The sequence below is a fragment of the Heloderma suspectum genome, chromosome 1 (genome assembly GCF_057233095.1).
Source record: "Heloderma suspectum isolate Gila_16-S chromosome 1, 16-S_ref, whole genome shotgun sequence".
NCBI lineage: Eukaryota > Metazoa > Chordata > Lepidosauria > Squamata > Helodermatidae > Heloderma > Heloderma suspectum.
Window position 1 is genome coordinate 71,612,336 of NC_139458.1, and position 17,980 is coordinate 71,630,315.

Here is a 17,980-nt window from a genome sequence, read left to right on the forward strand (position 1 = left end):
TCTAAAGCGGCTTCTGTGGTCTCCTCCCCTCCCTGACCCCGCCCCCTTTTTGCTGTCTCCCTGCTCCATTTATGAGCATGGAGATGACAGTGGTGAGGAAAGAATCATGCTGGATATGAGGGGGCGCGCGTGTGTGTGTGTGTGTGCAGTTTCTGGAAACTGAGGTAAGACAGCTTCAGTTCCCAAAAAACGAAAAATCCTATAGCCATCTAGACAGTGTCCAGTGGCCATAGGATTGCTCTCTAAACTTCCCCCCTCACTTCTCTCAGGCTTTATTCATGAGACCAAGCAAACAGTAAGAGGAATACAATGACGCTTCAAAACATTATTTTCATAAGCAAACGAAGAAGTGTTATTACATGATGGACCAAGGATGAGAAGACATGCAATTTGGTTTGGGACTTTTTCAACAGGTTTTTGGAACTTTTCAGCTGAATTCCCCTTTGAATGAATCTTTTTTCTTTTCTTTTTCTTTAAAAAGGTGGCAATGGGAGCCCTTCTGAGCTAGCATGGTGTATGTGGGATTTTAGGTTCCACCTCCTACCAATAGGCTAGCTTATCTGAAAGGAACGATTCTGGAAAAGCTAAGGTTGTGTACAACATGCAAAATGGAACAATGCTTCTTATTTTTCAAATTGGTCCCTGTCAGCTAGGCTATTATTGGGGCTGGGAAGGCTTAAATTACCCTCCACCAGAAATGATATAAATTGCCTACTACTGCTTTCAGGTGTTCCCTTCCCTAGCTTACCTGATGGGCTAGTATGATATTTATGGAAAGAAAACTAAAGCTCCCTGAATACTTTAGTTATATTTAATTATACCATTTCATGGGTGACTGGCAGCATCAGCAATGGATTGAAAGGGGCTCTTTAACAATGACCCTGTCAACTTTCAAGCTGCAATATTTTTGTTAAACCTCTGGCAAATTTAAAGATAAGAGTAGTGTTTTGACACACGCACACAAATATATTTCATTGAAACCTCATACTTTATTGAGGGTACATCTAACATTAGGCGAGCAGATTTCTGCTCACACACTGGGACATTCCCTTCCTCTCCTCCTCCTGCAGCCCCCTGTGCCACCCAAATCCACTCCAGAGCCTGCCCCCAAACTTCTAGAACAAATTAGGGACCCTACAGGGGCCTATAGAGAGAGTAGGAATCCATTATGTCAGCAGTGTGTTCCACTGGTGGACAGTCACCATTGGATACAACCCTGAAACCTCATATTGTAGACTCGTTTTGGATCATTCTTACAAGCCATAATTGTTTTGTTCCATATGAAAGTTGGAAGAAGCAGAATTTAAGCAAAGTTAGCATCTAAAATTGGGAACAGAGACAAAACTATCTGGAGAAAAGAGTGACGCTACCTCCCCACTCCCACAGTTCCTACTTACTAAGGAAACAAATAACTCCACTTTAGGCAAACACACAGAAGTATTTTTGGAGGTCTTTGCCACCACTAGAAAAATCTGCAACAGCAAAAGCTTTACCATAGTAAGCACAAATGAACAGATACTACACACAGTTAAAACAAATCTCAGTTAACAGATCACAGTTCGTAAGTTTCTAAAATGGAATGGAAATCTTCACCACTCTCCTCCCAGCTCCAAAGGAAGCAATTCTTACAGAGATTGATGGACACCATGCACTCTCACCAGTCTGATGAAACGCTGTTCTTGTAGTACAAGCCTGCACATTTGTTGCAAGTGTAGCTTGGGTTGCATTCCCTACAGTGCCTGGCTCCTGGAAAGGTTTTGATCCTGAGTTTGCATCCAGTTGGTGCGAAGGGTAGAGTTCAGGACAGCAAACAGGGTTTATGGACAGCGAGAAGCCAGAACTAATATAATCTGGTTGGAAAGTTGGACCATCTGTGTCTGAACCTGGTGTACTGATGAAGACAGAAGGTGCTGGACTTCTTCTGAATTCTCTAATCACTTTAATAGGGAAGGATGCCCAAGGGGTGGCAAGTATCAAGGTTATTTTGGAAATCTTGTGGTGAGTTGGAATGATCCCAGTGCTTGAAGCACTCCCAGACTCTTTGCTAGTTGAATGACAGTTCTGAAGGACAACCACATCTGGCTCTAAATGTGTATTTGTGACTATTCTTTTGCCAACAGGACCATCTGCTGTAGACACTGTAGTTGGAGACAACCATATCTCTCTGGAGACTGTTTGCTGGGGAAGACCAGGACATTTGGCAGTAGAGGTGACATGAAATTGTGTAATCTGGAGATCTGCAGAGCTTCTTGAGGGGATGGCTTGATGGGTCACCTGGGGACTTGTTGCACAACCAGAAGATGGAGATGAAATCTTTTTCAGATGAGGTAACAGAATGCTAGAATAAGCATGACTGCCTGCTTGAGAAGCAGCTCTGCATGGCTTTATTGCTATACTGCAAGTTGAAATATAAAGTTTTACTGAAGCATGGAGATCTGAAAGCTGAGCACTGCATTGACCATAGCTGGGCTGCATCAGCCTTGAACTAGAAGGTGCCAGTGCTGTAGATAGGTTTTTGCTCTGAGATGGTGAAGCATCTGGAACGGCACACAGAGAAATATCCAGACGTGATGTCCAGCATGGTAGAGCTCTTGAAGCAGTAGCAGAAGAGAAAGGTCTTGCAAACTGCACGGGACCAGCGTGATCAGTAGACTGAGCACCAATGCTGCTGTAAACATTGCACTGTGGACCTCTGTGAAGAGTGGGACATGAAGGTTTGATGCCAGAAGGATTAACACGGTTGCTATCTTCTCCAAAAGCATTCCTGGTATTCGAATGTGCCAAGACTATATCTAGCCTGGAGCTGTAAACCTCAGAGGACAGACAGTGAGATGGCAAGATGCCATTTCTTGGCAAGGTCTCTGTGGATGGTAAATGAGCTGGAAAATACCAGGCTGACTCGGAGAGAATGTCTGCTGGTGGCATCCTTTGGAAAGAGCTACCCCAGGTTCCTGATTTGGAGGCTAGGGATGGGGATGCTCTAGTGGAAGACAGCGTAACTTCCACAGTAGAGATGTAGATGGGTGCATCTGAAGTCTTACTGCGAAGGTCCGTGCATGACATCCTGCAGTTTTAATCCTAAATCCCAAAAAGCCAAAGCTGTCGGTGCTCCTGTGCGTTTTAAAACAAACTTTTCATCCTTTTTCTGTTAGCGCTGGAAATTTCCATTCTTTTTCTCTCTCTCTCTCTCTCTTTCTTTTTTTCTGGATTCTCCAGGAAAGAGAGGATATAAAAGTCAAATCTGAAACTGATTGAAGAACTACTAGTAGTATTCTTTCAGTGCAACTGGCACTACTATGTATCCAGTCTGCAAAATGATAGGAGTATGCAGGCAGCAAGCAGAAACAAAAAACCCACAATCAGGCATGAGTCTCTGAACTAGGAACGATGAGGCGGAAGTCGGAAACGAGCCAGAAAAGCGATCCAAAGACGAAGGCTGACCTTATTGCAATTTCTTTCGATAAAAGAATTACGCGCCTAACTCTCACCAGTGCTTCTATTGCCTTGAAAGCAATAGATCATAACAGGCTCTGATGTTATAAAAAGCAAAATAGCTGCACTCCTTCTCTGCCTCTCTCAGTCACTGCCTATCTGCACTCGAATAGAAAGATCTCTGTTTAACAGGTCTTAGAAGAATTTCCTACAACTGTTCCAAGTAATGGCACACCAGAACTCAGTAATAAAAAAGATAGATGTATGTTTGCCTAATTTCCTCCATATGTGCTCTTATTTACTTTAGAAAAGAGCAATCCTAGACTAAACCTTGCTGAAATCTTTCGGCGGCTTAAGTAACTTGGATGTAACCTAAGCTGCTGGCACAAGGTCAACCCTGTCACACTGGCACAGGGAACGAATGGGAAAGAGTTCTAGTTCAAAACCCTGCTGGATGCTTTTCTTTATTCACTGCTGCTGGAGCAGTTTTTGTATATAGGTATACACAGCATGGCCGCTATGCAATGCAAAATGATGAACAGCTGGGCTCTGCTGGGATCCACTGCAGTGTAAGAAAGCTATTCACACACGACTGCCTTTATGACACCAACAACAACACCCAGAATGAGGAGTGATACCACCCCCAGTCAGAATTCTTCTTTTATTTTTAAAAGAGGTTCACTCTCTGCCAGTACTGAGTCAACTCAAAATACTTTTCAGCCTTCTTGCTGAAAGTAACTTGGACATTCCATCTGAAGCCTAAGTGGATCAGGCAAGGAAGTGCAAGAATGTAGATAAAACTTGCACTTCTCTATTAAGGAAAAAAAATTCCATGTCATAGACAGAAATGTGTGTCCGGAGCTGGAGCAACGTTTCAAAGGATGCTAATAATCCAGCAAAGGCCTGGGAAAAGATGGAGAGCTCGTATACATGGGGTCAGCTATCTCTCTTCCTGGTTCAGCAACTTTCAGCTGGGTCCGCTTCCTCATTGGCTGCAGCTGGGACTTTCCCCTTCATGAGTAAACACTTCCTTCTGAGTAGACCCTGGGTGACTGGGTCTTCTGGTGGCCAGGTGTGCGCTGTAAGCATGACTATGAGTCTCTGCCTTGGTCTACTGCCTGCAGAGCCGTGGGACGAGGGAGGGGAGTCAGGAGCCAAAGCAGAGCCCTGGGATGGGGTCGGTGGGGCTCTTCAGGACATCAGGTGAAGCCTCCCTCTGACAGGGCTCCTCAGGTTGCCCCACGTCTTCTGGAGGATGGGGTTTTGCTGTGAAATCCCAACCCTCCTCCTCTGAAGAGGTTTTCTCTAGGCTTGGCTCAGCTGGAAGCCTGACAGTATGTGTCCTACGATTCCACAGTCATGCTGTGCAAAAACCAAATTTTGCTCCTGGACAAAGCATTCAGAATCCTGAGAACATCTTGGGATTTTTTGTGCAAAGGGAGGCTTTCAAATGTGTGGACAAATCCACATGTGTGAAATCTCAGAAGGTAGCAGTGTGTGTGTGTGTAAGCTAGCAAGACTTCCACTGGTCAAAGCACTTTCACAGAAGATGCTTAAACTGCTGTTTTGTTTCACCACCTGCTAGAGAGATGGGATTGGTGTGGACTTGAGACAGGACCTTTTATGTAGCAGCACCCTGGTTGTGGAACTCCCTCCCCAGGGAGGAAGGTTGGCACCTTTGTTATTGGCCTTTAGACGGCTAGCGAAAACAAAATTGTTTTGCAGAGCCCTCACTGATGAATGCTGCTTGTTGATTTTAGAGGGTTCTCCTGAGTTATTGTAATGTCTGCATTTTGTCTGTCTTGTTTCAGCTTTTAGTGAATTTGCATTTTTAATGATTTTATTGTAAATTGCCTCAGGCATTAATAGTGGAGGGGTGATTCAAAAATATATTGTAATCAATCAATCAATCAATCAATCGTAAGAACATAAGAAGAGCCATGCTGGGTCAGGCCAAGGGTCCATCTAGTCTAGCATTTTGTTCACACTGTGGCTAACCAGCTGTCGACCAGGAACCCACAAGTAGGACATGAGTGCAAGAACACCCTCCTGCCCATGTTCCCCAGCAACTGGTGCACATAGGCTCACCACCTCTGGAACTGGAGGTAGCACATAGCCATCAGAGCTAATAGCCATTGATAGCCTTCTCCTCCAGGTATTTAACCCCTATTAAAGCCATCGAAATTGGTGGCCATCACTACATCTCGAGGAAGTGAATTCCATAGTTTAACTATGTGCTGCGTGAAGAAGTACTTCCTTTTATCTGTCCTGAATCTCCCACCAGATTCATAGGATGACCCTGGGTTCTAGTATTTTGAGAGATGGAGAAAAATGTCTCCCTATCCACATTCCCCACACCATGCATAACTTTGTACACCTGTATCATGGCTCCCTTTGTCCTCCTTTTTTCCAAGCTAAACAAGCCCAGCTATTGTAAACTTCCCTCACAGGGGAGATGCTCCAGCCCCTTGAACATTTTAGTTGCCCTTTTCTGCACCTTTTCCAGCTCTACAATATCTTTTTTTAGGTGAGGTGACCAGAACTGGACACAGTATTCCAAGTGTGGCCGCACCATAGATTTGTATAGGGGCAGTATGATGTTGGCAGTTTTATTCTTAATTCCTTTTCTAACTAGGCCTAACATGGAGTTTGCCTTTTTTACAGCAGCTGCACACTGGGTTGACATCTTCATTGAGCTGTCCTCCACAACCCCAAGATCTCTTTCCTGGTTGGTCACCACTAGCTCAGCTCCCATCAGGCTATACTTGAAGATGGGATGTTTTGCCCCAACGTGCATGATGTTACATTTGCTTACATTGAACAGCATTTGCCATTTAGATGCCCATTCTCCCAGTTTGGAGAGATCCTTTTGGAGCTCTTCACAATCCCTTTTTGTTTTAACCCCCTAATAATTTGGTGTCATTGGCAAATTTGGCCACTTCACTGCTCACTCCTAATTTCAGATCATTTATGAACAAGCTGAAATCAATTAACTGACCAATCAAATAATTAAACAAAAAATGTGGGGAAACCCACTTAGGTTCCCCATAAGCAAATGGGTTGAGTGAATCTGTATATTTCTGGTCCATGTCACTTCCATTCCATTTCCACATTAATCTACACTTTTTAAAAAAGCATGTAACAATATATATATTTTCCTGTGGCCAGGGGAGACCTAACAGAAAAACATGTCTCAAATGAGTATGTGCTAACTTAATTTGTGTTATATAAACAGTGGGTTTTCAACACTAAAATTCCAACATGGCGAGATATGTTAAAATACCACCAACGTGAGAATGTTAAATACATTAGCAATAGCATAAATGGGTGGAAATGAGGAAAAAAACCCTCATGGCAACAGTGAGCAAATACATTTGAATGTTATATTATACCCTTAGTATATAACTGCTCTGGAAGGTTCCACAAAAATATCCCTCATTTATAAGTCTGGCATGTGTAAAAGCTCCTCTAAGAAATTTGCTAGTTTATCAAAACCCTTTTGGCTTCCTTTGAAATTCCCCAGATGCTTAGCCTGACAAGAAAACTTCACTTTGAATCCAGTAAAAACTTAGGGTGCAAATATAGTAGGTTTGCAAATCATAAGCACCAACTGGTCAGAATCAAACTCAGAAGCATAAAAAAGATACCAATAATAAACACTCCACATTTGAAGAAGGCAAGCTTTTGGCTAAGCCTGACTTGTAAATGCTTGGGACATCCTTTCCCACTGCTGGGTGTGACACCAAGGGTGTCCTTTGAACAGAGAAACACAGCAAGGCCAGCCTCTCTAACGATTAGCTGTGTGTGAGCATGGGGCACAGTGGACTAGGACTGTGGAGGGGGTTAACCCTTTCCTTCCTGTACCATGGCCCCAATAAAAATCCCCCCAGCATCGGAAGCTGCTATTTGCTCTCAGAGGGAAGCTGCTACTTAAACTGATAGCACCCACAAGCTGCTTTCCTTATGGGGCACATAGCAACTTTGGGGGGGAAGGGATTTATGTGGGGAAAGAGATAAACCTGTCCTCCACACATGCCATGGTCCAGTTCCTGATGCCCTCCTCCTACAGCTGCTATTTAAAAACAAACACACACATTAAATGCCATCACACACGTTTAATGTAATGTGTAGCTTGGCCCTTCAGCTCTGCCTGCTCAGCAGCCTCCTGCCTATCACACTGATGATGCCATGAATTCACCTCCCACCCTGGAGTAGTTTCTCAAGAACTGATTATGCTTCTTGTTTTTTAAGGCAATGAATGAATATTCCCACCTCACACCTTTCTTTTGGTTTGAGGTTGAGGCAGCCTGCCATTATCATCATCATGGCGACACTTGGCTTCCGCTACTGTTAAGGAATTAACAAGGGGAAGGAATAAGGCTCATGCAACTCCACCATGCAAGCCTGGTGGAACATGGACATTTCTCTCCCCCACCTCACTAGGGCCCTGGCAGAGCACGGCTGGCACTACCTGGGCCATGCCCACGGCAGACGGGGTGTGCATCCAGATGGAGGGCTCCTAGTGCTACCAACCCAAAGGCCTTGGGCAGCTATTCCACCTTCATGGATCTTCTGTGGTAAGGAAGAGGAGGAAGAAGTGGTGGGAAAATACAGGAGGGTCATAAATCGAAGACCCCGTTGTCTGGACGTAAAATTATGTAAACGAGGCAGGGTGATTGCGCAACAGCCGCCTCATCTCAAAGTGAGGGGGAGGTAGGAGGATCCCCCAAACTGCTTCAGCTGATGCTCAGTCTCTGAGGCTGTGGTGGTTCTTCTGCTAAGCATCAAGTGCTTGCGCTCACTTCCACAAGCCTATCCATAGGTGCAACATTGGCCATGGCGTTGAGGCGTCAAAGACTAGACCATTTCCAGGGGCAGCAACAGGACTGGCAGAGAGATAGGAGCTGCCTGTCAGCTCCAATGGTGCTGCCACAAAAGATGTGTGGGGCACGTGTGTGTGTGTGAGAGTGTGTGAATGAATGTGAGAGTGACACATGTCAAAGGCTGCCCCTTTCAGCTCTTCTTCCCGGCCCATCATATTTCCGCCACTGACCTACCTCCTGGGAGTGTGAAATGTTTTCCAGGTGGTCACAATCCCTGCAGAACAGATGCAGAAGGTGGATCTTCTCCAGCCACTCCTTCTTCTGTGCCCATTTGTGATACACATTGCCCTTCTCTCCCAACAGAGCCTGCAAGGTGTTTTGGATCTGACAGAAGAAAACAACAACAATAAATAATAATCCACGGTGATTGGTATGTGATGCTTGGAATGCAATATACCTGGCTGTTAACAGAGATGCTGTTGGGGCTCAAGTTCTTACTGAAAAGAGAACCATCATCTGTTTTAACAACTGGAGAGATGCAGACGTGCTTTAGTACCTCATTCTTTCTCCAAGGGCCACCCTGCCATGCTCATTTGGTAGGAATGCTACTTACAGAAATGCTGGTGAACTCTGTGCAGGGATGAGTCTACATTATTCATACGTACTTCTTTTGCTGGAGTTTTCTGCTCCAGCAGCAGTTCTTGTCCGAGCTGGAGCACCCGTTCATAAATCTCATCACGGGCCTCAATCTCTGCCAATAGCTGCTGGTGCTGGTTAATCCTCAGGCCGCTAGAAGATATATCTCGAATTTTCTCCTCCATCGCCATTTCTCTCATCATCTCAGATGCCCAGCAAGAATAGTCGCGTACCTTAAAACCGAGGCAAAAAGCAAAGATGGTGGCCAAGGGCTGTGGCTTGGATTGCAGTGCTAACTCCTAACTGTGCTGCCCACTTCAGATGGAAATAAAGCAGCAATAGAAAACAAGCAGAGTATTTTGTTAGAACTGGAAAGCTGCTACAATTCAGAATGCAATCATAATTTTTTTTAAAAAAAATAATTAAATATTAAAATGGCTTTCTTTCTCATTTTGTGGAATAACCTCTCCCTAACCATACATAATAAGGTTTTTATTGCGCTATAAGTGTATTTTTTCAGTATTGAAAAACATTCTGTAGTAAATTGAAGTTTCAGGCTCCCTCATCATGTTCTGTCACCTACCCAGCCTCTTACGCACAGGATGATTGAGGTGGCTCCCTGAGCCAGAGTGGCAGAGTGCTGACACTGCTGAATTTGGATGTGGGAAGTCTAGGGATGGACAAGCGAACAATATTTGAGATCTCTAGGATTCTCTGAACATCGTCCTGCTGCTCTTCTCATGCCTGATTCCCATTTCTCTTTGTGATCGTTGCTTGCTTTATGAGAACAGGAAACGTGAGCAAATCAAGCAGCGATCAAATGGGAGTTTTGTGGAAATCTCCCCAAATCTGTGCAAATTTCCTACTTTGGGCAAATGTTTTCCATAGACTAATGTGGGACTGATGCTTTGGACTACTGCTCCCATCATTCCCATCCATTCTGTCTACTGAGGAAATTTGTGCAAATCAGACTGGGAATCAGGAATGAGATGAACGTGAACAAATGTATTTGAAAATTGGCAAACCGTTTTGGCAGACAGGTGCTCTCTCTCACGCTTGATGTTTTGTGAGCAAAAATGAAATTTTCATACATCCCTATTCAAAATCCCTGCTCAGTTTTGAAGTTTATGGGGTGATCTTGGGAAAACTCACTTTCTCTCGCAGCCTAGCCTACCTCACAGGGTTGTAGTGATGATAACACACTGCTCTGAGCTCCTTGGAAGAAGGGCAAGATATTAATGTCACAAACAAAGAATAAAATTCAATACAGCCCTTGGATGAAAATAGTAGGAAGATGCCTTGCATACTTACGGACAGAAAGTGAACAGAAAACCCCATATACATGCAGGAGCTCTGTGTGTCCAATCAAAGGACTGCAAGGGATCCATGGCTCATGATACAGAGCTCCATGTGCAGAGGGGACTACAATTAGTAGCTGTGGCAGACTGATAATCTTCCCTTCCATGGTTAATGATGTGAAAGTCTTTATTGGATGTGCCTCATTGGATTTCAGTTGTGGAAAGAAAATTGGGTTTGGAGGAAAAAAGTCACACAGGACAGGGCTGGCATCAGCATCTGATACCTTTGGTCAACTGCCCAGTCCCCAGTGAACTGGCAGCAGGCACTGCTGCTGCCTGCCCTGAGAGCCCATTATACAAAAAATCCAGCCTGATTCTCTGAACAAATCTGGGCAGCTGGCCCTAGCTGCCATATTAATTTCCCACAATGCCCCTGATATAGCATCAAACTGGGGCATTGTGGGAAATTTAAGAGCAGCTAGACTCTACCATCTGGTGCAGCTTGTAGTGTTGCTCAGAGCATTAGTGACTCCTGCAAACAGGCAAGCCCACAGGGCTAGCTGACAAAAGAGGGGCCCCACCAGAGATCACGTTGCCTGGAGCCCCCTCAAACCCAGAGGTAGCCCTGACACAGGATCTATGGTCTGTAAAAGAAAGGGTGAAGATAAGAATAAGTAGGAAAACAAAATGTGGGAAGAAGGCCCCCAAAGCAAGATGACTGAAGGAAGCAGGCATCAGGGGGGCAGGGGAGTAAATAAGGAGGGACCTGAGGACACAGTAATAGACATAGTAAGATGCAAGTGAAGGGAAGAGGACAAAGAAGAGACAGAACTGAGGAAACTTAGGTCCTAAAATGAAAGAACTGTGGGAAAAACTCAGACATTATCCTGATGAACAACTGTGTGGATTCAAAATGACTGGGATTCTTAAGTCCCAACACTCCTAGAAATCATATTTGATCAAAGATTTTTCCAGAGTCTGGATGCTGCTTTGATTCTTCAATGCTAACTAAGTTGTCAATATAGTTTATTCTAATGTTGGACTGTTTAGCTTTGGTGAATGTGGTTGCAAGCCTTTTGCACAGTAGAACGTTCCACATTTTCACAGATAGCTCAAATTTGCAAGCAGTAATCAACTACTGCAGCACAGAAAATCTCCCTTTGACATAAGGCCCAAACAGGACCCTGAATCTTTACAGCATCATTAATATAAACATGGAGGCCTCATCATTTTCTCTGTCACCTGCACAATTTTACATCTCTTCCAATGCATTCATGTATCCAGCAGCAGTTAACTTTGTGAAATGTGTGGAATAGACCCATGAAAGGGACTTTAATTTTTTTTTTAAAGAGAGAGACCACCACTGAAATGCTCACTTGGGCGTGAAAGCGGCACAGCCTGCATGCTTGTTCCAGCTGCTCCCTGCATCGCTCCACTTTACATCGTAAGGACTCCCAGTTCTCTACCACGGCCTGCTGCTTTGCTTGTATTTCCTCTGACTGACTCTCGGAGCAGCGGCAGAGCACGCCATCTGAAGCATCGACCAATTCCTGCAGCTGCGAAAGGAGCGAGGAGAAGAAAAGGGAGAGCAAGAAGTGAGTTACTCAGCCTTTTAAAAAATATGACCCAGCTTTCCCCAACCTGGTGCCCTCCAGATGCTTTGGACTACTGCTTCCATCATTCCCATCCATTGGCCATGCTGGCTGGAGCTGATGGGAATTGTAGTCCAAGCAGTTAGAGGGCACCAGGTTGGGAAAGGCTGATATAAGCTAGCAACACATCTATCGACCACATTCTCAAGAACCAGGTAACTATAGTGGGCAGCAGAGACGTCTGGCATCTGCTAAGCTTCAAAGAAGACACACACTTCAGGTCTCCGCTTGAACTGGTGGCCATATAGCAGAACTCAGTGTAGGTTAAAAGCTAGACCGTGAATGTGGATCAGGCACAGCATCAGCAGTAGGCAGTGCTGGGGGCCCATTGGGCCAACCACCGACCAGAGTGCCTGAAATTGAGCATCGATGCCAGCCTTATCAGGCAGACAGCAGCGGCAAGAAAGAAGAGGCGCAACAGCAGCAGCCAACATCTGCTTCCTCACTGCTACCACTCCCAGCCTGACATCTGTCCATCAGCAGTTTTGCCAGCCCATGTGCTACTGCTGTTCCTCCTTCTCATGCCAAGTTTGCTTGCCCTCCCTCCCTCCCTCCCTCCCTCCCTCCCTCCCAGGTCAGAAGCAGCAGCAAGCAGGGTGGCAAAATCAGTGCTGGACAGGCAATGGGCTGGTAGCAATGAGAAAGATGCTGAGCAGGTGGCAGTGGCGGCTGCAGCTGGTCCTCTTCCTTCCCTACGTGGCCCATCCTGGTAACCCCTCTCCCTCTGGAGGGGGAGGAGAGGAGGAGAGGCAGGAGACACCACCATTGCAAGCAGGGGGGGGATCTATGATCCCGTCCTTCCCATCGTAACGCTATGTACTGAGAGATTCCCACCCATGAGGACTTAGGTTGTGGATACACCTCTCCTTTGGCTTGAACACCAGCTGATGGGAATGTAAAACAAGACATGCAACCAAGTTCAGAGGGGAAAATACCCAGCAGACATCTAAGGAAGACCATGAAGCTTTTCTATATCTCACCTGTTGCTCGTTTCCAAACAGTTCATGCTCAAGGGTTGCATGTTTGCGTAGCTGGGACTGTACACCACTCAGGTCTCTCGCAACGTCATCAGGGATGGCCTTTGATCTCTCCTGAAGAGACAATATGGGGAAGTTTGCCGTTAATGGGTCTGGCCCAATTCTGCTCTGAAAGGAAGTGTAAAGATGCAGGTATACAGAAACTCAGGCCCCAATTAGACATGACAGAGTAGGGATGTGCATTTATGTACATATCTGTCCCATTCACTTATAAAGGGGTGTGTGTGTGTGTGTGTTTTTAAATTAAAAGGAACAAACAGAGAAGGAGAGCTAAACCCTCTCATAGGAACACAGGAAGCTGCTTTATACAGAGTCAGACCATTGGCCAATCTAGCCTTGAGTTGCCAACACTAGGGATGCCAAAGAAATCCGCTGTGGACTATGATGAGACTGAATTCCCAAGAATCTGACCTCCGGGGTCTATAACGGATTACCCCCTGCCTTACCTGCACATCCTCAGATTTTGTGCGGGGAAGCTCTCTATCTTTCTAAAAGGTACAACAGACTAATAGCGGCTGCCATTAGCCTGTTGTGGGAGAATTGCGGCTGTAATTGTTGTATTTGACGCCATTTGTGGCTGTAAAGCACTTACTTCTCCATAAATTGCAGCATAAACGGCTGCAATTTAGGTAGAAGTAAGTGCTTTGTGGCTGCAAATCATGTAAAATATGCCAACTACAGCTGTATTTTTCCCACAACAGGCTAACTGCAGCTGCCATTAGCCTATCATTCCTTTTAGAAAGACAGAGAGCTGCCCTGTGAACTCTTGTGAACATGCCAGGGCTCCAGGGAAATCTGTGGGGCCCCAAGCAGCCTGACCCCCCCCCCCCAGACCAGACGTCAGGGGGTTCGTCCATCCCTAGTCGATACTGACTGGCAGCAGCTCTCCTGGGTTTTAGGCAGTTTTTTCAGCCCTACCTGGAGATGCTGAGGATTGAACCTGGGACATTCTGCATGCAAAGCAGGTGGTCTACCACTGGGCCTCAGCCTCTCCCCTGTCTCACCTCTCTATGTTCCACTGGTGAAACATTTTTCTCCTCAGCCCTGCTCCAATGGTAGAAGTGAACCAAGCTGAGGAGAAAAGTGTGTCATGCAATAGAGGCAAAGCAACACAGGGAAGGGTTTAGTCCCCTCATCCAGGAGAACCCAGCTTAATATATGAATGGAACAGACATGTGAATAAAGGGCAGGATCCCACAGTGCCCTTGTGCTGGCAGCCAGGGGTGCAACCTGTCCCTTCCAGAAATGAGTGTTTCACGGCTTGCCCCAGGAAGCGCTATATTACAGCCACCAGTGGTAGGGGCTGTGTGCACGCGCACTGGGGCCACAAAGACAGCCACGTGCATACCAGGACCAGCGGACCTGGCCACCGGCACAAGGGCACCGTTGGATCCTGCCCATTGGGTTTAGCTTAATCTATTGACTGATGTTTTTGTCTGCTCTTTTGTATTTTCATGATGTGTTTTTACATTTTTATAGTAAGTATGTTTTATGATATTCAGTTTTATTTTTTATAACCCTAGCTCATAATACATAATAAATTATACTATAATTCCATGTTTTATTGCTGTTAGCCACCTAGGGTGCTTAGTGTAGAAAGCTGGGATAGAAATTTAATAACAATAAATATACATGGTTGCCACCCTACATCTAATTTGGCCCTCAGAAGGACACAGTAAGACAGGCAGATACAAAACATCCAAACTATTTATTTTCTGAAATGATTTTAACCTCAATGTGGGCGAGGGCTTCTGTCAGGTCTTGTAGGCACTTGTGTACTGCCTCAGCATCTTGAAGTCGCTTGCCTTGAAGCTTTGTCATCTCCAGTAACTCCTCCCAATTGTTCCTGATGAGGGAAATGGGTGAAAAGCATGAAATGGAAATGGGGCTGGTTCCAGGTTCTGGAGCACCCTCAGACAAGGCATCTCCAGTAAACCCTCTTTAAAATGTGATTGTGGGATCATAGAGTCTGCCTGATGCACTAGCTGCAGAACAGCTGCTGGCCCCTCACTACCTAGAGCAGAGGTGGACAACTTGATGCCCTTCAGATATTTTGGCCTACGACTCCCACTGTATCTCACCATTGGCTATGCTGGCCAGGGCTGACGGGAGTTGTAGGTCAAAATATATGGAGAGCCATAAGTTGTCCACCCCTGGAGGGAGAAGATGGGTGGCAAGAAGGAGGAAGGCCTCTTCTTCTTCATCATGTGGTTATCACCTATTCCCTACCTAGGAGCCATTTCAGAAGCTCACTGTTGATGCTGCTCCTTGCAGGAGGAGGTTGGGCTAGCTGTGGCTGCTGCTGCTCCTTCTCTTCCTTGCTAGCTGCCTATCCAGCAGTCACAGCCCCCAAATCAGCAGTTGATTTGGGGTGTCTCCAGTCAGCACTAAGCCACCTGATGTAGGCCCTTGTCGATGCCTGACCAAGCCAGCTGCTGGTGCTAGGCCAGAATGGAAACAAAACAAAATAAGGCGGTGGCACACTACACACTCAAACTTATTATGTGTGGTTTGTGAAAGTGCTGTTAGGCTCACTTTAAAGAGAAGTCTTAGCACTGTCAGGAAACTGAACACTCCCATCATCCTGTTAGGCTTCACAGAGAGATTGTTTCCCTGTTTTTGTGCCATTCATTGCCTTCCCTAGCATAGGGTTCCTGAGCTGACGTTGGTTTCCCGTTGCCAAATGGCCTTTAATTGCTAACCCAGAAAGATGGGGAAAGGGGTAAGAAGCCCTCTTGCTCAATGTTTTTTCTCCTAGCCTCCTTAAATTGCTCCCTTCTTTTTCCTCTGAGCACAGGAAAAAAGAAAGAACATAGAAGGTGCACGTCTGCTCACATGCACCACATCCATTCCCTTCCAACAGTGAATGGGGGCAAGCTGAGGAAGGGGCTTTCCCACCTCTACTGTGGCGGATGGCCAGGGAAGGAGAACTACAGCCGTGTACACAGGTTAATGCTTCCGGCAGAGCAGATGCGGCAGATGTTAAGCAGAATTTTGTATTTTAATTTCGTAATTGCATTTTATTGTAACTTCGCATTGCAAAGTGCCCTAGGATAGATGGTATGAAGATACCTTCCATAAATAAAACAAACAATCATTACATAACTTTGATTCCCCAGGAGGAAGGAAAAAAGAAGAGAAAGTAAGAACGGGCAAAAGGGTTAGGCCAGGAGCTGTAATGTGGAAGCAAGGTGGCACGACTAGTTTTGTTTTGTAAGCAAGCAAGGACAAAGGTGGTCTCAGCCTGCGGCAAGTGACCTTTGGCAAAAACTAGCTCTTGACCATTGGTACAACTAGCTAACCCTGTTCTTCTTTAGCACCTCCTCTTTCTAGGCTAGCCTTCCCCAACCCAGTATCCTCCAGATAGCCATGCTGGCAGGGGGTGATGGGAGTTATAGTCCAACCTATCTAGGGGGCATCAGGCTGGAGAAGGTTGTTTTCTAGGCAATAGATGCATGTGCACCAAAGGTGGTGCTGAGAAGAGGACTCCTTTCCATTCCCCATAGTCCTGCAGCCAGAAACTGGTCATAGGAGTTACCTGGCGACAAAGCCAGCCCCTATGCACACATCCTTAACGGACCAATAGGGTGACCCTTCTCTGTAGGTTGGCATGGACAGCTCAGCTCGAGCAACTGAAGCATTGCTAAATCAGCAGGATCTCATTCAAAGTGTTATCAGTATTTCAAATGAAAAGCCATAATGGCTGCCTTGTGTTCAAGGAAGCCATAACAAATGCCAAGCTACATGTTATGGTAAACCTGTAGCATACAGCAGAGATTTGTCTTTTGTTTTACTCTAGTGTAAGTGCATGTGGCTCCAATTTAGATTGGGAACACTGCACTCTGGGAGGGTAGGATTAAACCTCCTCTCCCAGAGTGCGGTGGTCCCAATTCAAATCAGGGCCATGTGCAGAAAAGACAAACCTCAGTTGTATGCTACACAATGAGCATAACGTGTAGTTTGGCTCTAAGATAATTTCAGAAAGAGCCACATCAACTTTAAATAACCCACAAGAAAGGTATCAAGTCAGCAGTGGCCTGGATGTAGCTATTTCATACTCTCCTCTTTCTCCCTGATCCTTGAAAAAGGCCAGGGCGACAAAAGGCTGGAGCCTCTCCTTACCGCAACTGTTTCTGCTTCTTCCGAATTTCTCTGGATTCAAAATGGCCACGATCCAACATATCTTCTGCTAGCTGATGACATGTGGTAACCCTTTTGGCAGCAACTTCCATCTGGTGCTGGAATGCTTCATATTTCGCACAAAGATGCTTTAAAAAAAAGAATGAATGAGCAAACAGAAAAATAAACACATTTAAGTGGCAGATACTTCTGAATTATTAACTCTCTGAACCTGGCATGTGGAATCTGAAGCGTGGATCTGGATGCCAGTTTGTTTTTATTCTAAGTGTGGTGATGAACTGCAGTGTTCTAAACTTTCTTGGTCGTGCTGTATTTTCATTTTAGGATGGCAATCATCTAGCAATTTGAAAATAGCTCTCTCTCTCTACCCCAGTTCTGTTTATTTTCATTTCATTTATTGCATTTCTATACTGCCCATAGCTGAAGCTCTTTGGGTGGTTCACAAAGATTAAAAACCATTAAAAGTACATTATACAAAGTGTAAAACCATTTACATAAATACATATAAACAGCCAGCACACACCCAGATAACATATATCTAAAAACAATTATTTAAACAATGACAGTGCATATTATGTTGGGGAATCAAAGGAACTGGCAGAAGAGCTCTCAGAACCACTGTCTATGATCTTTGAGAAATCATGGAGGACGGGTGAAGTGCCAGATGATTGGAGGAGGGCTAATGTTGTCCCTATCTTCAAAAAGAGCAAAAAGGAGGCATCTGGGAACTACAGACCAGTCAGTCTGGCATCAATCCCTGGGAAAATTCTGGAGCAGATTATACAGCAATCCATCTGTACACACCTTGAAAACAATGCAGTGATTACTCAAAGTCAACATGGATTTGTCAAGAACAAATCCTGCCAGACTAATCTGATCTCATTTTTTGATCAGGTCACCTCCCTTGTGGACTGTGGGAATGCTGTGGACATAATGTACCTCAACTTCAACAAAGCTTTCGA

General features: G+C 45.3%; 1 protein-coding gene across 1 annotated transcript in view; it reads right to left on the minus strand.

The window, feature by feature from the left end:
* Positions 1 to 17,980, minus strand: part of SPTBN5 (spectrin beta, non-erythrocytic 5) — a 176,165-nt gene that overhangs the window by 78,446 nt on the left and 79,739 nt on the right. Inside the window, exons 31-38 of the mRNA XM_084846925.1 lie at positions 17,001 to 17,146; positions 16,417 to 16,521; positions 14,610 to 14,724; positions 12,822 to 12,932; positions 11,566 to 11,745; positions 9,475 to 9,561; positions 8,921 to 9,124; positions 8,490 to 8,639 (exon numbers count right to left, since the gene is read on the minus strand). Coding sequence (XP_084703051.1) covers positions 8,490 to 8,639; positions 8,921 to 9,124; positions 9,475 to 9,561; positions 11,566 to 11,745; positions 12,822 to 12,932; positions 14,610 to 14,724; positions 16,417 to 16,521; positions 17,001 to 17,146 — 1,098 coding nt within the window. The remainder of the gene's footprint in view (positions 1 to 8,489; positions 8,640 to 8,920; positions 9,125 to 9,474; positions 9,562 to 11,565; positions 11,746 to 12,821; positions 12,933 to 14,609; positions 14,725 to 16,416; positions 16,522 to 17,000; positions 17,147 to 17,980) is intronic.